The 24,623-nt window shown below is 37.4% G+C and overlaps 1 protein-coding gene across 2 annotated transcripts in view; it reads left to right on the top strand.

Moving 5' to 3' along the window:
• Nucleotides 1-24,623, top strand: part of dhx36 (DEAH (Asp-Glu-Ala-His) box polypeptide 36) — a 108,038-nt gene that overhangs the window by 32,207 nt on the left and 51,208 nt on the right. For both annotated transcript variants that reach the window (XM_039757518.1, XM_039757508.1), the window contains exons 7-12: nucleotides 5,679-5,753; nucleotides 6,332-6,498; nucleotides 7,713-7,794; nucleotides 7,899-8,039; nucleotides 18,883-18,988; nucleotides 24,178-24,265. In XM_039757518.1, coding sequence (XP_039613452.1) covers nucleotides 5,679-5,753; nucleotides 6,332-6,498; nucleotides 7,713-7,794; nucleotides 7,899-8,039; nucleotides 18,883-18,988; nucleotides 24,178-24,265 — 659 coding nt within the window. The remainder of the gene's footprint in view (nucleotides 1-5,678; nucleotides 5,754-6,331; nucleotides 6,499-7,712; nucleotides 7,795-7,898; nucleotides 8,040-18,882; nucleotides 18,989-24,177; nucleotides 24,266-24,623) is intronic.

A 24,623-nucleotide genomic window follows, 5' to 3' on the forward strand; every position in this document is an offset into this window, starting at 1 on the left:
ATCTAAATGAGCCGTCACAATGCTGCAAACCTTTGCAGGGTTGTACAGCAGTGTTGGTGCCCGGTGAGTCCAATTGCTGCCATTTACCTTTTAATGAACTAGTGTTCAATTCTGTCACTGACCTTGTTTCAGGAGTGCCTATCATTATATCGAGTCTCTTGTGATGTTCCCAGTTTCATCTGAAAGAAAGGTTATACAAGTTGTTTGTAATGTACCAAACATACAGGTGCTGGTCATAAAATTAGAATATCATGACAAAGTTGATTTATTTCAGTAACTCCATTCAAAAAATTAAACTTGTATATTAGATTCATTCATTACACACAGACTGATGTATTTCAAATGTTTATTTCTTTAAATTTTGATGATTATAACTGACAACTAATGAAAGACCCAAATTCAGTATCTCAGAAAATTAGAATTTTGTGAAAAGGGTCAATATTGAAGACACCTGGTGCCACACTCTAATCCGCTAATTAATTCAAAACACCTGCAAAAGCCTTTAAATGGTCTCTCAGTCTAGTTCTGTAGGCTACACAATCATGGAGAAGACTGCTGACTTGACAGTTGTCCAAAAGACGACCATTGACACCTTGCACAAGGAGGGCAAGACACGAAAGGTCATTGCTAAAGAGGCTGGCTGTTCACAGAGCTCTGTGTCCAAGCACATTACTAGAGAGCCGAAGGGAAGGACAAGATGTGGTAGAAAAAAGTGTACAAGCAATAGGGATAACCACACCCTAGAGAGGATTGTGAAACAAAACCCATTCAAAACTGTGAGGGAGATTCACAAAGAGTGAACTGCAGCTGGAGTCAGTGCTTCAAGAACCACCACGCACAGACGTATTCAAGACATGGGTTTCAGCTGTCGCATTCCTTGTGTCAAGCCACTCTTGAACAAGAGACAGTTTCAGAAGCGTCTCACCTGGGCTAAAGACAAAAAGGACTGGACTGCTGCTGAGTGGTCCAAAGTTATGTTCTCTGATGAAAGTAAATTTTGCATTTCCTTTGGAAATCAAGGTCCCAGAATCTGGAGGAAGAGAGGAGAGGAACAGAATCCATGTTGGTTGAGGTCCAGTGTAAAGTTTCCACAGTCGGTGATGGTTTGGGGTGCCATGTCCTCTGCTGGTGTTGGTCCATTGTATTTTCTGATGTCCAAGGTCAACGCAGCCGTCTACCAGGAAGTTTTAGAGCACTTTATGCTTCCTGCTGCTGACGAACTTTATGGAGATGCAGATTTCATTTTCCAACAGGACCTGGCACCTGCACACAGTGCCAAAGCTACCAGTACCTGGTTTAAGGACCATGGTAACCCTGTTCTTGATTGGCCAGCAAACTCGCCTGACCTTAACCCCACAGACAATCTATGGGGTATTGTGAAGAGGAAGATGCAATACACCAGACCCAACAGTTCAGAAGAGCTGAAGGCCACTATCAGAGCAACATGGGCTCTCATAACACCTGAGTAGTGCCACAGGCTGATTGACTCCATGCCAAGCCTCATTGCTGCAGTAATCCAGGCCAAAGGAGCACCAACTAAATATTGAGTGCTGTACATGCTCATACTTTTCATGTTCATATCTTTCAGTAGGCCAACATTTCTAAAAATCCTTTTTTTGCATTGGTCTTAATTGATTTTCTAATTTTCCGAGATACTGAATTTGGGACTTTCATTAGTTGTCAGTTATAATCATCAAAATTAAAAGAAATAAACATCTGAAATACACCAGTCTGTGTTTAATGAATGAATTTAATATACAAGTTTCACTTTTTGAATTGAATTACTGAAATAAATCAACTTTGTCATGATATTCTAATTTTATGACCAGCACCTTTACTTGCAATCTTAACAATTATGGTTACTTACCAAGAAGCTGACCATTAAACACAGCATGACCCTGTTTCCCACACTATTATTTAATAAAATAAAGGAATTGTGGATTAAACCCAGCCATTTTGCAACAACATTAGTTGAACACATTTGAGGATCACAAATAAATTTTATTTTGGTTGAATGAAAGTGTTTTCTGTTTACAAAAGAAAATTAATTCTCTGACAATGCCATTTTTGCAACATGTGTATAGTCAATTTCACCAAATTACATTAGGAGAATCAGCAGTTCCTGCAAATTACCTTTTAATCTCTGCCTGCTCACCCTAACCATAAGGAAATTGAATGTACCAGGGTAGCATCTTAATTATACCTGCCATAAAGGTATCATGACACTGTCCTAGGATGACTGCGTGATTCCTGACCTGTTAGCCAGCACATGTAGAAAAGCTCTTGTCGCCATATACCCAATGGTTGTTAAAACCCGTAATGAAATGGGTTGTGTGATTTCTGTGTGTCTTTTAAAAGACTAAATCGGCTTATGAGCCAGTCCTACTCATGAGCCAAAAAATACTTACAATCCCTGAAAATGTACTCTTTTGTTTGTCATTGGCGATATCCACCAAAAGAGCTAACACTGCCATTGCCAGTTATAGTGTCTTTTGAAAGTATTTATCACCCTCAGTGTCTGTTCTGTTTTGTTGTATTACAACCTGTAATTAAAATAGATTTTTGGGAGGGTTATCACCATTTGATTAACATAGCTTGCCCACCACTTTGAAGGTGTAAAATATTTTTTATTGTGACACAAACAATAATTAACACAAAAAAACAGAAATTATAAATGTGCATAGGTATTCACCCTCCAAAGGCAATACTTTTGTGAGAATGGTGTTCCTGGAGTGATGGGAAGTATTGGGTTTGTGCCACACATAGTGTTTTCCATAATGACCAAAAAGTTCATCTTTGGTCTCATCTGACCACAGAACATTCTTTGATTTGTCTGGGGAGTCTGCCACATGCTGTGTTGCAAACTCCAAGAGTGTTTTAATTTTTTTCTTTAAGCAGTTTTTTTTTTCTTTTTCTGGCCACTCTTCCATAAAGCTCTGTGAAGTGTAAGGCTTAAAGTGATCTTGTTGATCTCCCATTTCCTTGTGGATCTTTGTAGCTCCTTCAGTGTTATCCAATGTGTCTTTGTTGCATTAATACCTTCCTTCCCTGGTAGTGAGTTTTGGTGGGCTGCCTTCTCAGGTATGTAGTGGTGCCATAGCCTTCCCATTTTGTTATAGTTGGATATAATGGTGCTCCTTGGGATATTCAAAGTTTGGGGATTTTTTTTTGGTTTTTTTTTTATAAAATAACTCAACCCTGGTCTATACTTATCTACACTGTCTCGGATTTATTTATTTTTTAATAACCCAACACAGGTCTATGCTTCTCCACACTGTCTCAGACCTCTTTGGAGTGCTCTTTAGTCTTCATGTTGCTTAATTAGTGGCGTTGCAGAGTCATGGGTCTTTCAGGACAGGTCTCTTTATACAGATGACATGTGACAGATCATGTGACAGTTTAAATGCACACAGGTGGACCCTAATCAGCTAATTGTGTGACTTACGAAGTTAATTGGTTGGACCTGGTCTTATTACGGGTTTCTTAGTAAAGGGGATTAATATATATGCACTAACAACGTTTACATTTTTACTTGTTATATTTATGCACATAGGCAGCTATTTTAACAATTTGGACTACATGACATGCCGGTTAGGTGGATTGGCGATTCTAAATTGGCCCTAGTGTGTGCTTGGTGTGTGGGTGTGTTTGTGTGTGTCCTGCGGTGGGTTGGCACCCTGCCCAGGATTGGTTCCTGCCTTGTGCCCTGTGTTGGCTGGGATTGGCTCCGGCAGACCCCCGTGACCCTGTGTTCGGATTCAGCGGGTTAGAAAATGGATGGATGGATGTTAAGTCCATTACTGTACATGAAATCCAAATTAAAAATCATTTAAATTCCACTTTGTAATGTGACAGAACAGCACAAACCCCGAAAATACTTTTACAAGGCACTGTATGTCATGCAATGCACAGCACATTAAGCATATGCATTCGCTGTTATTACCAATTTTGACAAAGGCTGTATTGAAAGAACTTGTCAGTTAACTAATACAATTAATTTAAAACCATCAAAATGTAACTGACACATCACTGAAATGTGCAATGAAATGAATTTTTCTGTTCACTTGCTGCCTGAAGTTACTAAAATGCCAACCCCAAAATAATCTGTGTTGGAATTACAAATGGTCGAAACTTGCTGTAGCTCTATTAAGCCAATTTTTGTGTTATATAAATTTTCGAGTATGAAATGGCTTATACAGGTTCCTGAATCTAAGCACTTTTTATACATGAGGCCCCAGGTCATGTCACAAATTCTCAGGTGATTCTGCAGTAATGGGATGTATTAATGATGGGGATGAGACAGGGTATAGGAGGCAAATGAAGAACTTTATGTCTTTCTGGAGAAACAATTGCATGCAACTTCAGCAAAACCAAGGAACTGACTTTGCCAAACCAAAGAGCCTCTGTGTCTGGTCACTATTCAGGATAATTATTTAAGGGTCCACATCAGTGACAGACTTGAGTGGTCTTGTTTATGATTCTGGTGTGTATTTGTGTATTTAAGGGTTTTGTTGCTTTTTGTTATAATATTTATTTTTAAGCTTTTGTAAACAGCTAATTTTCCCCCCTCGGACAAATAAACTATCCATCTATCCACCCATCTTCAAATTTTCATAGTCCAGTTCCGGGTCATTGGGGCTATAGCTTTCTCTACCATGTAAGACTTCAAAAGAGAAACCAGTGCCAGACCGTGGTTCAGTCATTCACATGGCACATTCTCCCATATGTTGGGCCTGTTCAGAATTAGCATTAAACCTAACAAAGCCCCCAAGTATTATGTGGCAAAAAAACAAAACAAAAACACAGCAACAGCAGGGACATACAAATTCCACACAATGAAGGACTGGGTTGGGATTTAACCCTAGTCTAATTAAAAAAAAAAAAAATGTATAGCCTTCCAGTTACTCAGATATCTATATATTTTAATGGACACAGCCTAGTAGAAGAGAAAGAGAAAAATATCAATAAAAACCTGTCTGAAAGCAAGATATTCTTTGCACTGTCAGTACACTAAATACAGGAAGTGCAATATGAATTCCTAATAAATGAGCTGTGGCAGTTGTGTTGTGATTCAAATATTTTGCAGCAAATTACAACTATAGTTTCTACAAGCTTTGTAAAGTGTTTTATTGTCCCAGATAAGGACAGTAGTAAAAAGATTTTTTGTTAGACAAACAAACAAACAAACAAAATTAAATTCTCTGATTTTGCTATTATCTTTCAGTTTGCCCTAGTCTCATAATTTTGTTCCTTATTTTGCACAACAAACTTTCTGCTTTTCAGGACTAATTTCAGTCCTTGTGTTCATATATTCTGATTCCTGCTTAAAATAGAAAATGGCACATTGTTTTTGGGTATATAATTTGCTGATTACTTTTTCTTTTTGCATTCACTTCTTCTTAGCAGTTTCAATTTCAACCCAACACAAAATTCACATATTGATTTGTTAGCCTTGCAATAACACAAAATGTTTTATAATATGTGGCTGTTGCTTTCTATTCTGTAGAGAGGTTTCAATGTGCATGTAAACCTTACATAAATATTAATGAACAATAAACAGCTAAGTAACAGTAGTTGAGCTATGCCTAAATTATCATTCTATGTTATTCCTGACACATTGGATTTAACAGCATAGTTTTACATAACATTGTTCCTAAAATTATATATATTTTTTTTAGCCGCTTACCAAGAAAACAAGGTTCAATCTTGTACTGTACAACAGGTATCATCTTACAGTGGCTCCAGTCAGATCCGTAAGTATTTATTTATACATCTATTCTTTATTTAAGGAGCAAGATCCAGGTGATATGAATAAAAGCAGTGTATTCCTATTTAAATCTAATGTCCTCATCATAATCTGTATGAAAATATACTCATTTTAAACTACTGTATATATAGGGAACTTAAAAATGTTGAATTCTTCTTGTTTTTTGTTATTTAGATTACTTGGTGTTTTACAGTACATTTGCAGTTAGTCTATTGAAATAATACTCTATTTACATAAAATATTTTTGTATAGTCCTATAAACTAGTTAAATTCTTTGTTAGTTCTGAGACTATTGTCACTATGGTCTATGTTCCTTTTTTCTTCATGTAGAGTGAATAGTTTTTAAAGGGTCATCTTCCTGAGAATTCAGTTTGCTCCTACAGTCCAAAGACTTTAGTAAATCAATGTCTCATCAAGATGTAATGGCTGCCTTTTGCCTGTTGCTGTGTCCCCCCAACCTAATTTGGGGAAAAAACACATTTAGAAACTGGATACATGCATGTCTTGTACAAAAATGCAATGCAGTATTGAGTGAACAGTAATTTTTTTTTCTTCCCCAACCAGACACTTATCTTCCATCAGCCATATTGTACTAGATGAAATTCATGAGAGGAGTCTTCAGTCAGATGTACTAATAACAATAGTGAAAGATCTGCTGAAATTCCGAGATGACTTGAAAATTATCTTAATGAGTGCAACTTTAAATGCAAGCAAGTTTTCAAAATACTTTGGTAAGTAAACATATTGGTTTTATTTTAGTCACTTAAAGGGAGTGTTGAGTCAAAATTAGCAAAACTGAACACTGGTGCAATCTATGCTCTATAATCTAAAGAATGTTGTTTATTAGCTAAGTGTATAAACTTTAATAGAAGTTTGTTATGAATTAAGGAATGTTTTAATAAAAAAAATCATTTGCGTTATTAATATTGCTTTAATCCTACAAATTACAGCATGGATTTAGAGAGAAACTGAATAGAATACATTCTGACTGTCTTCCTTAATCTGTTAAAGTGGGTAATGATGTTCCTAGAGTAAATTCCTGCTTCTGAGAATCTAGTGTAATGAAAGTGTCATCCTAAAGTAGAACAAATTTAAAATATAAGAATTTTCTTGTTTGAACTTGCACAGAGAATAATCAAAAGAATGAGACAAATTAACACCATCTAAAATACAGTGCAACCAGCATGAAAATTGTCTCCTTTAATTTCTGAATTCGATTCTCTCTTTCCCTCCCTACTTTGGAAGACAACTGCAGTTACCTCTGGCTTAATTCTATGTTGTAATATGTACCAATGCTTTTCCTTGTAAAGACACTAGTTCTTGTGCACTATGAATCAATTTTTTCCTGATATTGAAATCACAGACTCCCAAAAGTGCCACAAAAAACAGGGCTTGTACAGAAATAAACAGTCAGGCCTAGTTTTCAGAAGTAAGAGAGAGCGTTTTGTACATGTGCTTCTGGTTACCCATCCTGATTCCACCCTCAGCAGTCACCTCTTGGATCTCCCCATCATTGACAAGCATAAACACTCAGCATTGAAATACTCCTTCTTTTGTGATTTACAGCTGCCATCACCTGCATAGTCTCTATAGTCTGCCTTTTGCAATGCAACACCTGCTGTGTTACCTATCTGCAAAGATTGTACATTTGTATGAGATAGTAGTAACATTAGTGCATTCAAGAGTTTAAATATGCACATTCAGTATTAGGCAGTGACAGACATAGCTGGGCTTTTTATATGTTTTATTTGGAGAGAGAGGTTTATTTTAGTTCAATTTTAGTGTTTTTAGACCTAGTATAGATGGTAGTGCACTCTGTGTTTTTTTTTGCCTTCTTATTTTAGGAAAGGGTATTATAGTAATAGTTAAAGTAATGTCAAATAAAAGTGCTAAAATGCATGGAAGCTGTTAAATTAGTGCTTTATTTGTTCTTTTTTTATCTTAGGTAACTGTCCAATGTTGCACATTCCTGGTTTTACTTTTCCTGTTAAGGAATATTTCCTTGAAGATGTCATTGACATTTTAAGGTGGGTTGTATGGTCTGAAGTTTCCTTTTTTGAGGGCATAATGTGACATATTTTTCAGTTTGCGTAGATTATTTAATTTTGAGGTAAAATCTCACTTTAAACAGGTACTATCCAGAAAACCATGATACACGGCCACGGTGGAAAAAACGTTTTATGCAAGGTCAAATGTCTCGTCCAGATAAAGAACAAAAAGAACAGGAATACAGAGAAAGCTGGCCTAGTTATGTGAGAAATCTACGTGACAGGTATATTTATTGAATGTATTTTTTGTACTTGTGTTATTTACATCCATAGATCTTCATCTTAAAAAAAAAAAAAGTTAGAGTAAACAAATTGCTTATGAATAGGTAATGATCTATCTATCTGAATGTCTACATGTTATTTCCTAGTTATTAATGTTGAATGATAACTTGGCAGTTAATAGAGAGAAAAATAGCAAAATTATAAAATTAGTAAATTATATTCATCTTAGAATGTTTAATGATAAAAATAAGCTCTGCCATGCACTAATATAAATTGGTTCCAAGCTTACATATAGAATCCCTCTTCTTTTTCTGGCTGCTCCCATTAGGGGTTGCCACAGTAGATCACTTTTTCCATATCTTCCTGTCCTGTGCATCTTACTTTGTTATGCCCACTACCTGCTTGTCCCCTCTCACCATATCCATAAACGTCCTCTCAGGCCATCCTCTTTTCCTTATACCTGGCAACTCCATCCTTAACACCCATCTCCCAATATACCCAGCATTTCTCCTCAGCACATTTCCAAACCAACGCATTCTTGCCTCTCTGACTTTGTCTCCCAACCATCCAACCTGAGCTGACCCTCTAATGTACTCCGTTCTAATTCTGCTTCTAGTACTGTTTCCCATAACTTCATGCTGTGGTTCATAAGGTTTACCCCTCTGTAGTTACTACAGCACTACACATCCCCCTTATTCTTAAAAATCAGAACTAGTACACTTCTTCACTTTGCAGGCATCCTCTCACTTTCCAAGATTGCATTAAACAATCCGGTAAAAATCTCCACTGCCATCTTTCCTAAACATTTCCATGCTTCCACAGGTATGTCATCAGGACCAACAGACTTCCCATTCTTCACCCTCTTTATAGCCATCCTTATTTCCTCCTTGCTAATTCATTGCGCTTTCTGATTTACTATCTCTGCATTATCCAACATTCACTCTCTCTCTCATTCTGTTCATTCATTAGCGTCTCAAAGTGCTCTTTCCATTTGCTCAGCACACTCTCCTTGCATGTGAGTACATGTCCATCTTTATCCTATATCACCCTAATCTGCTGCACATCTTTCCCAGCTTGGTCCCTCTGTCTAGCCAATAGATACAGGTAATTTTCCTCCCTTCTTAGTGTCCAACCTCTAATACAATTCCATATGCCTTTTCTTTAGCCTTCACCACCTCTCTCTTCACCTTACGCCTTATTTCCTTGTACTCTTGTCTACTTTCTGCATTTCTCCGACTATCCCACTTTTTCGCCAACCTCTTCTTCTGTATACTCTCCTGTACTTCCCAGTTCCACCACCAGGATTCATTTTCCTCCTTCCTCTGTACAGATGTTACACCAAACACCTTTATAGCCTACCTTACCACCTCTACTGTAGTTCCCCAGCTATCTGGTAACTAGTGCTGGGCGATATGACCAAAATTCTATATCACGGTATTTTTTTAAATTATACCGGTTTCATGGTATTCGGCAGTATTTTTTCCCATGCATGAGTGGATGTTAACCACATTTTCCACTGCAATTACTGCAGTAGACTGGCTAAGAATAACCTGTTCCTCTGTCATGAGAATTGTACATTGTACAAAAAAACATTTTAATGTGCACACAAGTATTAATACAGGTTTGCCTGGCCCCATAAAGTGATAGTTTTAAAAGGGATGGTACTAATGAAGAGAAGGAATCACATTGCATGACAGTTGTAGTCAAAATATAGAACCTTTTTATTGAACAAATTTTGCAAACAACTTAAACTAAAATTTTGACAACATATTTTCAACAATCCAAAGAGGTATTTAGACTTAGTAAAATATCCAGAGGTGTTTGTCAAAAGTTGTATTGCACTGAACATGTGTTAGAAAAGGAATAAATAGTAAATATTTTTTGTAATACTTTCTGTTAATGTTAACAATCTCTGTCCACTGACACGTTAAAGTGACTTTTTAAACAACTTTGCCATCATTAAACCGCATAATATTTAAACTAATAAATAATAACAATAAAATAAATAATAGTGCAACTTCCAGTAATAATACTATTATTTTAAGACTTCAAGCCCAGGTGCATTACACAGTATTAACCAAATAAAAATAAAATAAAACAAGTGCAACTTGGTGATGACATCTTTACAAACTGAACCATCATTTAGGAAAATTGCATTAATATGGACCTTGCTTCAAGCTTAGCTATATACATAAATAATAAAACTGCAACTTGCATTTATAATGCTATTTGCAGTGTAGCCCTACGGAATCGTATTAGGGCCACGGTGAAGAAAAAAAAAATATGGACACAGGGAAGAAAGAAAAAAACTATATGTCGAGAGTACAGTCGATATTTTTTGACTTTATTCTCGACATTTCAACTTTATTCTTGCCATTTATGTCGAGATTAAAGTCGACATTTCCACTTTATTCTCATAGTTTATTTTGTCAGTAAAGTAGAATGTCGTAAACTAAACATCATCCTAAAATCAATGTTGAATTTACTAGATTTTTTCAAACCCCGTCATAAGTTAATGTAGCACATTAAATGCTTTGTGTTTAGTGTTCCCCGACCCAGCTGTTAATCACTACGTGCTTCTTAAACTGACCTCCTCTACACTAAGAGGTGGTGCAGGCAGCGATCACCACACAGAATACATTCAATTCATGATATTCCTGTTCTCTGAAAATTTAGAATGCTAAGATATATGCTTGATATCATTTTCAGAATAAAATGCATTAAAGCAGGTGTTAAACATGCATGGTAGTGTGGCGGTAGTGCTGCTCCTTCGCATTAAGGGGTTCCCAGGTGTATGTTCAGTGTAGAGAACTTTATGGCAGCTGTGACAAGGCTCCAAAAAACTGGATGTATGAATTGGTATCGCACAGGTTTAACTTAAATATTGTGTAAATGTTGGGTTCGTGATCTGGTGGTTGGAGACACCCAACACAGAATTCAATGGTTGTTTTTCTTAGCAGGCTTTCTTTATTGCATGCGTGCTGTCTCTGTCTGACGTACCAAACCCTCAGTTCCTATCCTTCCTTTTTCTTTCTCCACATAACCAATCACCACACGATCAATGTCTTTGTGAAATTAAAACAAGTTATAATCTTAAAGACCACGGAGTGTTCAGAAATCTTTGTTATATATGTTTTAATTATGCCATCCATTCAGGGTTGCGCCCATCCCAGCAAGCATTGTGTGCGAGGCAGGAGCAAATCCTGAATGCCAGCACATCGCAGGGTCAATAAGAGCAATACATATGTTGCAGGGTCAATATAGCATAACAAAACCCCACATCCTACATGACTTTAAAAGCAAATTCAAGGCAGGGTGCACCCGAGACGCCCTTGCTGCAAAGCAGCAGTGCAACCTCCACGCCACCATGCCCCCATGTGTTTAATACATGCTTTAATGCATTTCATCATGAAAATTATAATTAAGTATTTATCTTCGCATTCTAAATGTTCAGGGAGCAGGAATATCATGAAATTAATGTATTCTGTGTGCTGCCTGCTCCTCCTCTTAGTGCAAGAGGAAGTCAGTTTAAGAAGCACGTAGCGATTAACATGGCTCGGGGATTACTTAACACAAAGCATTTAATGTGCTACATAACTTCTGATGGGGATTGAGAAAATCTAGTAAATTAAATATTATTTAAGATGAAGTTTAGTTCACGATGTTGTACTTTAGTGACAGATTACGAGATTAAAGTCAACATGTCATCACACTATTACACAGTACCCAGGTTCATTACACAGTATTGAAAAGAAATAAAACAAGTACAACTTGTAGTATAGAAACAGTATTCACAGATTTGAACATAATGGTCCACACATCCAACCTTTTAAAACCAAAGTATCTCCAGGCAATGGACGCGACCCCTTTTTTTCGGCAAACGTTCTTCTGTGTCATCATGTTCAACTTTATTGTCTGCTACAGCTTCAGATTCGGAATGTTCTCTATCCATTTTCCACATGCAATAACTCCACTACCACATGTACTCCGTTGCATACTTGTTTAGCGGTGTAGCAGTGAAAAAGGGTCCCTGTGCAATACCTCCACTCACGCACGTACCCCGTTGGATGCATGTTTAGTGGTGTAGCAGTGATAAAGGTCCCCCCTTAAACAGTGTCCCGCTGCGCCATGTTCCGAACGTTGTTTAGGCAATTTATACTGATGTTGCAGTATAAGAAAAACCCATATCATAAAAAAAATAAAAAAACTGTTTTCGGTATGAACCGGTATACCGCCCAGCACTACTGATAACTCTTAACTGCCACCCAGTGCCTTGTCTTTCCTCCTCCCTGAACTCAACATTGCAGTCTTCCTTTTCAACTTTAACTATTTGATCCTTGGCTCTGCCCTAACTCTCCATCAATTCTTGATAACCACTGTCATCCTACAGACTTCCATGCTATGTTGCATAACTACACTTTCCCCTGCCACCAGTTTGCCATCCTCAGTCTCCTTTAAACTGACCTTCCTGCATAGGATATAATCTACCTGTGTGCATCTTCCTCCACTCTTGTACATCACTCTGTATTCCTCCCTTTTCTTAAAATACGTATTCACCACAGCCATATCCATCTTTTTTGCAAAATCTGCTATCATCTAACCTTCTTCATTCCTCTCCTTGACACCATACCTACCCATCACCTTCACAGTCTCTCAATTCCCTTCACTAACATATCCACTGAAATACACTCCAATCACCATTCTCTCTCCCTTGGGTGCACTGTCCATCACTTCATCCAACTCACTCTGGAAATCTTCTTTCTCATCCATTGCACACCCAACTTGGGGCATATGAAGTAACAACATGCATCATCACACCTTTAATTCCAGCTTCATAATCACTACTCTGTCCGACACACTCTTCACCTTCAAAACACTCTTGACATACTGTTCCTTCAGGATAACCCCAACCCAATTTTTCCTCATATCCACACCATGTTAGAACAATTTTAACCCACCTCTGATACACCTGGCCTTACTCCCGATCCATCTGGTCTCTTGCACCCACAATATATCAGCTATCAGCTCTCCCCTTACCAGTAATACTGCCAACATTCAAAGTTCCTACCCTCACTTCCACTCTCTTTACCTTCTTCTCCCCCTGTTTCTGGACATGCCTTCCCCCTCTTCTTCTTCGGCCAGCAGTAGCCCAATTTCTGCCAGCACCCTGGTGGCTAACAGTATTGGTGGCGGTCGTTGTTAACCCAGGGCTCGACCGATCCGGTATGGAAATCTGTGTTATTGTTGTTCGCATATTGATCTGGCAAAATTTTACACAAGATGACCTTCCTGATGTAAATTTCCCCATTTATCCAGCTTTGGGACCGGCACAAACAAAACACACAGTTTTGTGCATCCCGTGTGGGTGGGTTCCAAGCTTAGATACAAAATCCATATGCAAGTAATTTTATGGACCTCAAATGAGGAAGATAAAAATATTATGCAGCAGTTCTTATGCTTTTGAAAATGGTCCATCTACAGTGGTGTGAAAAACTATTTGCCCCCTTCCTGATTTCTTATTCTTTTGCATGTTTGTCACACAAAATGTTTCTGATCATCAAACACATTTAACCATTATTCAAATATAACACAAGTAAACACAAAATGCAGTTTTTAAATGATGGTTTTATTATTTAGGAGACAAAATCCAAACCTACATGGCCCTGTGTGAAAAAGTAATTGCCCCCTTGTTAAAAAATAACCTAACTGTGGTGTATCACACCAGAGTTCAATTTCCGTAACCACCCCCAGGCCTGATTACTGCCACGCCTGTTTCAATCAAGAAATCACTTAAATAGGAGCTGCCTGACACAGAGAAGTAGACCAAAAGCACCTCAAAAGCTAGACATCATGCCAAGATCCAAAGAAATTCAGGAACAAATGAGAACAGAAGTAATTGAGATCTATCAGTCTGGTAAAGGTTATAAAGCCATTTCTAAAGCTTTGGGACTCCAGCGAACCACAGTGAGAGCCATTATCCACAAATGGCAAAAACATGGAACAGTGGTGAACCTTCCCAGGAGTGGCGGCCGACCAAAATTACCCCAAGAGCGCAGAGACGACTCATCCGAGAGGTCACAAAAGACCCCAGGACAACGTCTAAAGAACTGCAGGCCTCACTTGCCTCAATTAAGGTCAGTGTTCACAACTCCACCATAAGAAAGAGACTGGGCAAAAACGGCCTGCATGGCAGATTTCCAAGACGCAAACCATTGTTAAGCAAAAAGAACATTAGGGCTCGTCACAATTTTGCTAAGAAACATCTCAATGATTGCCAAGACTTTTGGGAAAATACTTTGTGGACTGATGAGACAAAAGTTGAACTTTTTGGAAGGCAAATGTCCCGTTACATCTGGCGTAAAAGGAACACAGCATTTCAGAAAAAGAACATCATACCAACAGTAAAATATGGTGGTGGTAGTGTGATGGTCTGGGGTTGTTTTGCTGCTTCAGGACCTGGAAGGCTTGCTGTGATAGATGGAACCATGAATTCTACTGTCTACCAAAAATCCTGAAGGAGAATGTCCGGCCATCTGTTCGTCAACTCAAGCTGAAGCGATCTTGGGTGCTGCAACAGGACAATGACCCAAAACACACCAGCAAATCCACCTCTGAATGGCTGAAGAAAAACAAAATGAAGACTTTGGAGTGGCCTAGTCAAAGTCCTGACCTGAATCCAATTGAGATGCTATGGCATGACCTTAAAAAGGCGGTTCATGCTAGAAAACCCTCAAATAAAGCTGAATTACAACAATTCTGCAAAGATGAGTGGGCCAAAATTCCTCCAGAGCGCTGTAAAAGACTCATTGCAAGTTATCGCAAACGCTTGATTGCAGTTATTGCTGCTAAGGGTGGCCCAACCAGTTATTAGGTTCAGGGGGCAATTACTTTTTCACACAGGGCCATGTAGGTTTGGATTCTTTTTTCTCCCTAAATAATAAAAAACATCATTTAAAAACTACATTTTGTGTTTACTTTTGTTATATTTGACTAATGGTTAAATGTGTTTGATGATCAGAAACATTTTGTGTGACAAACATGCAAAAGAATAAGAAATCAGGAAGGGGGCAAATAGGTTTTCACACCACTGTATCTCCATCATTCTGTTCTCTTTAAAATTTTTAACTTCTACATTTTGTTCTCAGATTTGATGGATGTGCTGCATTTTCTTATGCTTTCATCACATAATCAGTAATGGTGCTGTAACATTTTCTAATAGTAAGAATTATAAAACACACGGTTAGTTATTGTTTCTGCTTAAAGGTTTTATTGAAATGGTGTGTTTTATGCTTTTATTTTAGTGAAATGTATTGTACCAATCGTAATTGTACAACAAACAATGTAATGAGTTGCATATTTTTGGTATAAGAATTCTCACAGCTGCATGCTTTATAATTTGCAATTTATGTACAACTTTTTTGGAAATCCAGTATACTGAACAAAGCAGTAATCTATTTATCTATCTATTCAGACAGCATCAAAAACAATGTGAGATCCAACTACTTTAAAAACATGAAATTAAACAATACATCAGCTTATCAGCCCCTTTCAAAAAACATAGGTTTTAGGAGCCATGTTTTTCAAGTGAGAAAAGGCAAATATTGTTGTTCACATAGTTTAGTTTACATTAAAGAAACAAAAAGTTTCCAGTGTCATAGATAATGCCATTTTAGCAAGGTAATATCATAAAATGTTTGTTTTCCCTTACTGAAGACAGACTATGATCATGTGCCCTGATTTAAAAATGCAAACAATTAAAAAAAATACAAAAAAAACTAAATAACCATGAAAATTGTACAAATATGAGCACATATATTTAACTTAATTGTTATTGAGAGATCTTTAAATGTTAATGAACATGTAATAGAAATAAGATATACAGTTAGAGAAAATTTAATCACTGTCAAAGGAGGAGAGGAAAAGGAAACCTCCAATACCAAAATTTCTGGAGAAAATAAAACTTTTTTTACAATGCTTTGCAATAATCAAAATCAAATCTAGATTGATCTGAGGCCGTCTTTTCAGTCTTTTTTTGATTTTTCATCTTTATGTATAATACGCTACCGTGGCTGTCCGTTTGTCTGTCCAGGATTTTAAATCACCTGTAGCTCACAAACCATTTAAACTATTGACCTGAAATTTGGTCAATTGAAATTTGAAATTTACTATTCACTTTCAGGGTGATGATTGACCTCCAAGATTATTCCTCTTTTTGTTTTTATATTATTTTATTATAGAATCAACTCTCAGCAGCAGCCAGCAGGGCAGCTGTGCTGCGCATGCGTATGGGCACCATTCTCATTTCCAACCACCTTCGCTGTCACTTCCTCTAACTTTTCATATCTTAAATCATTCTTGTGGCAGATTGAAGACTTAAATGCCAGCTTAAGTGAAAAATTAAGGAAAATGTACTAAGTAATTGCAACACAAACACTGACTTAATCAGTTTTAATGTGAAAAGATGCAGACGAAAGAAGAGAAGAAGCGGGCCGCAAGGGTGGAGAAAAGAAGAGCTGCTCAGGAAGCATCAAGCACATCAACCTCTGAGCAAACGAAAGCTAAACGTACAAAGAAAGAGTACATAAGATTGTAGCAAAACCTGCATGTTAACTTCCATCACTGCTAAATTATCATGTGATGTTCTGGCATTTGTCACTGTTCCAATGGTTCAATGCCATCAATACAGTATGTCTTGTTAAGTGGCCCAGATTAGCAGCTTGGTCAAAGTAACTAACTAGTTGCTAATTGTTTCTTGGTTTATAAGTCAGAAATCTTTTTGTAGCTTATTCAGGGATAGTGTAAATACACTGGTGAAGACAAAATAAGTTGTGGCTCCTTTATAGAACTTTTTTCTCCCTTCTTATATTTTCACAAAATGTTGCAAAAGTGCTTTTAGAGCAGAGAGATGGAAACTATAATAAAGTTATTAAAGATTTAAGTGGTATAAGCATATATACTGTACAAAGTGAAGGGACACATTTAAAAATTTTTTTTTAAACTGAAAATCATGACGAATGAGACAAGAAGATATGCAGAGGTGATTTAACCTTTTGAGAAACTTTATTAGCATAAATTTTTTTTTGATGTCCAGATTATACAAATAATACTATGTAGTTACTGTGCTGTTGTCATTTCATTTTATGGCAGTCACCATTTGATGTGTTTGATCATATGAGTAGCTCCATTTTGTGTGTCTGGCTGCTGTCATGTGATGTATTTGCTAGGTATACAGTATAATGCAGATGTCACATGTTATCAATTCTGAATGTGGTGTTCCTTTAAATTAGGTGAATAACTAACATTGGCCATGTGATTTCGTAGTGTAGCTTCCTTAAAAAAAAATTTTGCTGCTCAATTTAAAATAAGGTCTACCTGGGCTCTTTATGAAAACTCTCAGCAGTAACAAAGCCTGTTTTATGCTGCTCACTTAGGTGTTTGCCTTATTTCTTAATTACTTCGACTATATTTTCTCTTAACCAAACGAAACTTTACAGGAATTAAAAGTTGATGATTTTTTTTAATTAAATAGCAAAGTTATTAGAACAAATAACCCACCTTTTGAAATATTCCATTTACTGTTGTCACCTTAGTGTTATATGAATAAATAGCTTATGATATAATTCAAGGATAGAATGAAAATTATAGCAAAGTAATTACTGGAATAATTGTAAAGTGTTCATATAAAAGGTATGGTATGAGTTACATTTTGAGACCTCTACAAATGAATCTCAAATTGTCATCTTTAATACATAGATCTATGGAAACTCCCTTGTTTAATATCTCAGGAATTTATTGGGAATTGCTCATTGACTTATGTTAGGGCTGAGTTCCTTTTCACATTAATAGCATCTGTCTTTCTACTATATAATAAAACAAAGGTCTGTGTGTCCAGTCCCTCAGAGCAAAGTCAGTTTGGCTTTGGTGAGATTGGTCAGTTTGGCCTTGGTGATATGACGAAAGACAAAGTGTTAGTGTGAGATGCACATGGAGTAAAAGCACACACTGAGAGAGTTGCCTTTAAAGATGAAAAGTCTCTATGAGAGTATGCATGAAAAGGGAGTGCCGGTGAAGAGAGGGTCAGACTCATGTGAATACAGAGGAAAGGTCCTGAAAGTACACATAGGGCAAGAGATAGCAGATATTTTTAAATTATTCTATTACCTGTCTTTTACAGGTACTGTAGCTAGTCCACATCTAAAACTCTCCAAAACAGGACTGGGGAGCCTAAAAGGTCCCTGATAATATGAGTAAAAAATGAAGTAAGAAAGATCCCAAGAAGTATGCTGCTTTTTATTGTTTTCATATGTTTCACAAGATTCAGATTTTCATATCCTCAGTTTTATGGCTATTTACTGCTGCCTAATATTTCATAATCTATGCAACTTTAAGAATTTTTTTCAAACTCTTTGAAATCATACACATTTCTAAGAAACACTCAAATTAGATAACAGATATTTGTTTATTTTTATCCAAATGTCTTATGATTGAGTCACATTTGTATGTTTTATGTGCAATCAATGCAAGGTTTTGCATGCTTGACCAGGTCATTTTGTCCACACATAAGCAAACCCAATAAATTCCCAGAAATTATACTAGCTCTTGACCATAAAGGCTAAGTTTCCCAGAATTTTAATGCACTTGCAATTTACCAGTACATTTTTTGGGTTAGGCTGCATGTGCAAAGGGGGCTATTGAGACATTATAAGGTATAATATCATTTTTTTAGGGTTTTCACTAATTTTCTAAAACCTGAATAAGCTTTGCTTAGTTGTTTGTGGTATGTAATTTGTAAATTGCAAATCCCCCCCCCTTTTAAGAGAAATACCTATGTCTGTATCCTAACAGTTATTCAGAGAGTACGATAGAAGCCTTAGAGGTGATGGACAACGATGACAAAATTGACCTTGCTTTGATCGTAGCTCTCATTAAACATATTGTTTTAAAAGAAGAGGTGAGTCATATTGTTTTATCTGATATTTGCTAATGAGTATAACATTACCTGACTCATATATTTTAATTGTGTTTCTCCATTGCCACATAACAGCTAAGTTTCATAAATAGAGTAATTTTTCTTACATTGTTAATTTTAGCTAGTTCTTAGCATGTTGTTGTTTGTTTTTCAAATTTTTTTTTTATCATATTCAACTTACATGGTGCTTTTTCTTAGTGGTCTTATGATTTGTATCATTAATAATAATAATACATTTTATTTATATAGCGCCTTTCCCATGCTCAAGGCACTTACAGAATATAAGAAAGAACGGCAGGGTATACAGTATATAGCATTGTACAAACCAAACAAATAAATAAAGAAGATTAAGACAGTAAATTCAGAGAAAGCCTAACAGATAACAGAATTGATGGTCTAGCACACACACAGGTTACATGAGCATCTTGACAGAGAGGTAAACTGAGAGAAGGGGAATGAAGTCAAATAGAGCTAAAAGCCTTCCTGAACAGATGAGTTTTAAGTTGTTTTTTAAAAGAATTCATGGAGTCAGCTGACCTGATTAATTTCGGTAGGTCATTCCAGAGTCTGGGCGCTATACAGCTGAAGGCCCTGTCACCCATGGAGTGTAGGTTAGTGTGGGGCACAACAAGATTGCCAGAATCAGAGGACCTTAGTGGACGGGCAGGCACATAGTGATGGAGAAGGTCACTGATGTAGTTTGGCGCGAGGTTATTTAAGGCTTTGTAGGTTATTAGTAGGATTTTATATTCGATTCTGTAAGACACAGGGAGCCAGTGAAGACGGAGCAGGATGGGTGTGATGTGCTCGCTGCTGCTGGTTCGAGTAAGGACTCTTGCAGCTGAGTTTTGAATAAGCTGGAGCTGTGATATAAGATTAGAAGGGGCACCTGCCAGCAGCGAGTTACAATAATCTATGCGGGATGTGATAAAAGCATGGACAAGTTTCTCAGCATTAGAAAAGGAAAGGAAGGAGCGTACACGGGATATGTTACGGAGGTGAAAGTAGGAAAGTTTCTTAATGTGATTTATGTGAGTGGAGTAAGAAAGGGAGGAATCAAAAATGACACCAAGATTCTTTGCAGTAGAGGCAGGTCTGATGAGATCACCACCAAGATGGACTGGGAAGGAGCTCATTTTATTAAGCTGCATTTTAGTCCCAATTTGCAGGAGTTCAGTTTTGTTGCAGTTTAATTTCAAAGAGTTCTGCTCCATCCAGGTTTTAATTTCACTAAGGCAGGTTGTGAGCTGAGAAAGCTCTGAGGAAGTTCCACTTTTAACATTGAAGTAGAGTTGAGTATCATCTGCATAAAAATGATAGCCCAGTCCATAGCTACGAATAATATGGCCAAGGGGGAGCATATAAATACAGAAGAGAAGAGGGCCAAGGACAGAGCCCTGAGGAACTCCTTGTGTGACTGGCGCCGAGCTGGACCTGCTGTTACCAAGACTAACAAACTCTTGCCTATCAGTCAGATAGGACTTGAACCACTGGAGGGCAGTGCCAGAGATACCCAGCATGTTCTCCATTCTAGACAGTAGAATTTCATGTCTGACAGTGTCAAATGCTGCACTGAGGTCTAACAGAATTAATATGCTGGTTTGTCCAGAGTCTGCTGCCATAAGCAGATCATTGGTTACCCGTAGGAGAGCAGTTTCACAGCTGTGCTGCACCCTGAAACCAGGCTGAAAGGGTTCCATCAAATTATTAGACGATAAGTAATTGGTGAGCTGGGAAGCTACAACCTCACCATCTAGGGTGGCATGACACTGTTAAACAGTTTTTAATTTTCTTCTTGTGCTGTTGCTTCACTCCACATTTTAAATACATTCTTGTTATATGCAATTTACGTGGCACAAATAATTTTTTTGGGTTGTGTGAATGTTCTCTTTGATTGCTATATAAAATAAATTTTAAATTGTTTCTCTAAGTACAGTTTTTGCAATGACTGGAGTTCTGGCAGTCCATTGTTTACTTATTATACACACACATACAAGTATAAGCATATATAACTGGAATGGGTGATATGGACTTATATTGATATTGCATATTTGATATTTCTCAATACATTCTCAAAACACATTAACGATTGTAGATCAGCAACAAATAGATGTGTGTAAGTACATTTTTTCTCACAATAATATAATATACTAGCCAACCCGCGGCGTACCATACGCCGCATAATCAGGCCGGTTTTTTAATCATTTTTAAGCACAGGGAGAAAATTTAACATTTGCAAAATCGGTAATGTAATAAATCAGCAAGAAAAGCAACATTGTAACAATGCACGGAACGAACCAACACACAATCGTCCGTGCGGCGTAGCGAGGTGGGAGGGGGGTGTGTACAAAGTGCAGGAGCATCTAAGAAGACGCATGTTTGTTGCGGATGCTATGCTGCTGTAGCGTCCTCGTCGAAACCGAAAACTCATTTTTTAAAGACTGCTCACTTCATTGTTTTTTAACCTCAGTTGTAAAGGAATGTTTTAATGATCCCATGGGATACCCCTCGAAAACAGTTTTACACGCTGCATATGGCGATTAAGCCTCCCAGAAACATGCCTCTATTAACAGTCAACGTGTGGGAGGGGGGTGTGTACAAAGGGTAGGGACGAAAACAGTGGGAGCGTATGAATCGCACTTAGTGGCAATTCCACGCTTTGCAGCCCGAATGGGGTTCAACGGCTTACCCACGCCTAGACACACGCTCAATCTCATGCATAATTATTTATTGAATGGTTAAAACAGGTTAGTGTGAGAATACAACAGTAAGTGAATGAAAAGATGGAACTCTGGAGAGAGCAAAATACAACACAATAGTGAACCCGCGACATAACTAACGCCGCATAATTATTTATTGATGGTTGAACACTCCTGGAAAGACACAGGGACACCCCTCGCAAACTGTTCTACACGCCACATACAGCGATTCACATCTGCGACAAACAAAATGTTTTACACACTGCATACAGCGAATCACATCCGCAACATGATTTTTCCTAGATGGTCCTGTCGCGTCCACCCTCGCACTCATAGCATACACACTGCCTGCTCATGTGCCCGGTCGCAAGCCACGTCCAGCATCGTTCTCGAAGCATACACATCGCCTGGTTATGTGTCTCGCAAGAGAAACTCATGGAGAGCCGCCCACCCGCTGCCTGTGTGTGTGCCTCTGTCTGTCTCTGGCGCGGCTTTCTCTTGCGCTGCCTCTGTGTGAACCGGTCAGACACAGAGAAGGTCAGCTGCTGACAGAGCGTCTCGACTCTTGCAGGGCCTGCATTGGTGAAGCAGGTGAGACGGTAATGAAACAGAGGCACAGGGCTTATTTGTTTTTAAAGACTGATTCCTTCATTGTGCTTTAACCACAGTTTTAAAGGATTGTTTTAAGGATCCCATGGGATACCCCTCGCAAACCGTTTCACACGCTGCATATGACGATTCACCTCCGCGAGAAACATGCCTCTATGAACAGTCAACGTAGCTCGGAGGTACATGACAAACACATGACATTAACCTGACCTGCACTGCATGTGGCCTCTACGACAGATGAACATAAATGACGCCATTTTTTCTGGGTCGTCGCGTCCGAGTTGGTGGGCGTGGCCCTGTGAGTTGTCGTCGTATCCAATGGTCTTGGAGTTGGTGGGCGTGGCTCCTTCCTGTGTGCGCCATAGGTGTCTCACTTGGCGGCTTAGTGAATCGCTTTTCATGGTTGTCTTGCCTTAGTGAATTATATATATAGATTATCAAAGGAAACTTTTTTCTTTTTAGAATGTAACAATTTTATGAATAACTATGCTTTAAAGAAACAGCTCAAATAACATGTTTTTTTTCCAATCATTTGTTTTTTATACCTCTACTTATTTTTAAGCTTCCATTGTATGTGTTGCCTGACTTACTGATGTCTATGATGGCTAGTCAGTAAGTAACAACTTTTTGAATCCTTCCTTCTCCACTATATAGTGGTAATTTACAGGTTTGGCTCCAATGAAGAATCTTTAAGGGAAGCTTAAAATTCTAAGTAGCCCGTAATATTTTGGTGAATATTTGGCCGATTTGACTAGCCAATGAAGCTTTACTTTTACTTTCAATCCAAATAAATGGTGATGTAACACCTCCATATTAAAATGTGGCATTTTCAAATCCCGCAGATTTTTATTTTATTAATTGATAGATGATTATCCTATGACTAACTTCTGCTCACAAAATAATATGGTTGTAAATTTGACTTTGAATAATCTTAAAAGAATCTGAGATCACCAGGATAACGTATTTATAATTGTTAATACAAAATGAGTTTGCTAAACTTTATTGTCAGTAGGAAGCTCAATTAACCTTCTAAACAAAAATACAAATTCAAACTGATAAAAAAAAATGGCCAGTGATGCAGTTTGACTCATACACGGACAGTGAATGATTCACACAAAAGAAGACAATGAAGATTGCTGTTTTATTCCTGCTTATGATGTTTCAGAAGTGAACACAGCATGAAATAAATAAATGAGGGCTTACACTACATGGACATCGGTCGTCTGGTGTATTGTAAATTAGTGATTAATATAGTGCAAGCATTTTTGAGCGCACGTTAAGAAGGCAAAATTGTGTTTTGCAATTCTGTAAGTCACTGCATCTGATCTGCTGATACAGTATACAGTGGAACAGCAAAGACTTTATAGAACTTGGGTTAGTAGGGACCTGTTTTGCTGGTGCAGTAGTAGGGAACATGCAGGCATCACACATGCCTGAGTGGCCTCTTTTTATGTAGTAATGTGTTTTATCTTTAGCGGTTGTACTGCTTGTCATATCAGGTAAAACCAAACAATTTGCAAACAGCAGTGCTAACCCGTTTATTGATCCTTGAACTGGATATAAACTCTCTTAGAGCACTGGGGATTTTTTTTTAACATTCAGAAGAAGCTGTAGAAAGTCAAATAAATGTTATTTATATAACAAAAGTATATAAAATATCAAACTGAATCACAAATTTGGTATATTGCAGAACCCTAATATATAAGAAATTTTTCTAAAGTTACTATTTGTTACACTGGTGATTATAATAAGCTGATTGATTATTTTAATTTCAAGCAACTATTTAAAGGCATATTTGAATGACATGTTCTGTATTTATTAATAAAGTAGTTATTGATTGTTATATATTGTATTGGATTGTAGGATGGAGCCATTCTGGTGTTTTTGCCTGGTTGGGACAATATTAGTGGACTTCATGAACTCTTAATGGCACAAACAATGTTCAAGTCAGGTAAGCTGCTGCTTTAGTGACATTTTTTAATGTCTGAATTAAATTTATTTTTTGAAAATTACATATCATTGTTTAGTCACTACACAAGTAACCCTTTCACTGTACTGTTTGCATAATGTTTAGGTTATGTCTACTTTTGAGTATTGATCTAAGAAAGCTTACACAGATTTGCAAGAATTCAGTAAAGTACCTAAACATACCTTATTTTCATATACATACCTATCAAATTAAATAAAAGGTAATAGAGGTCATGTTTTTTATTTGAAATCAAAGCCATAATTGGCAAAGTTCATGCTAGTAAAGTATACGTGTAATTAGCAGAAGGAGAAGAAAACAAAAAAATTCAGATAACAGCATT

The sequence above is a fragment of the Polypterus senegalus genome, chromosome 1 (genome assembly GCF_016835505.1).
Source record: "Polypterus senegalus isolate Bchr_013 chromosome 1, ASM1683550v1, whole genome shotgun sequence".
NCBI classification, from domain to species: Eukaryota; Metazoa; Chordata; class Cladistia; order Polypteriformes; family Polypteridae; genus Polypterus; species Polypterus senegalus.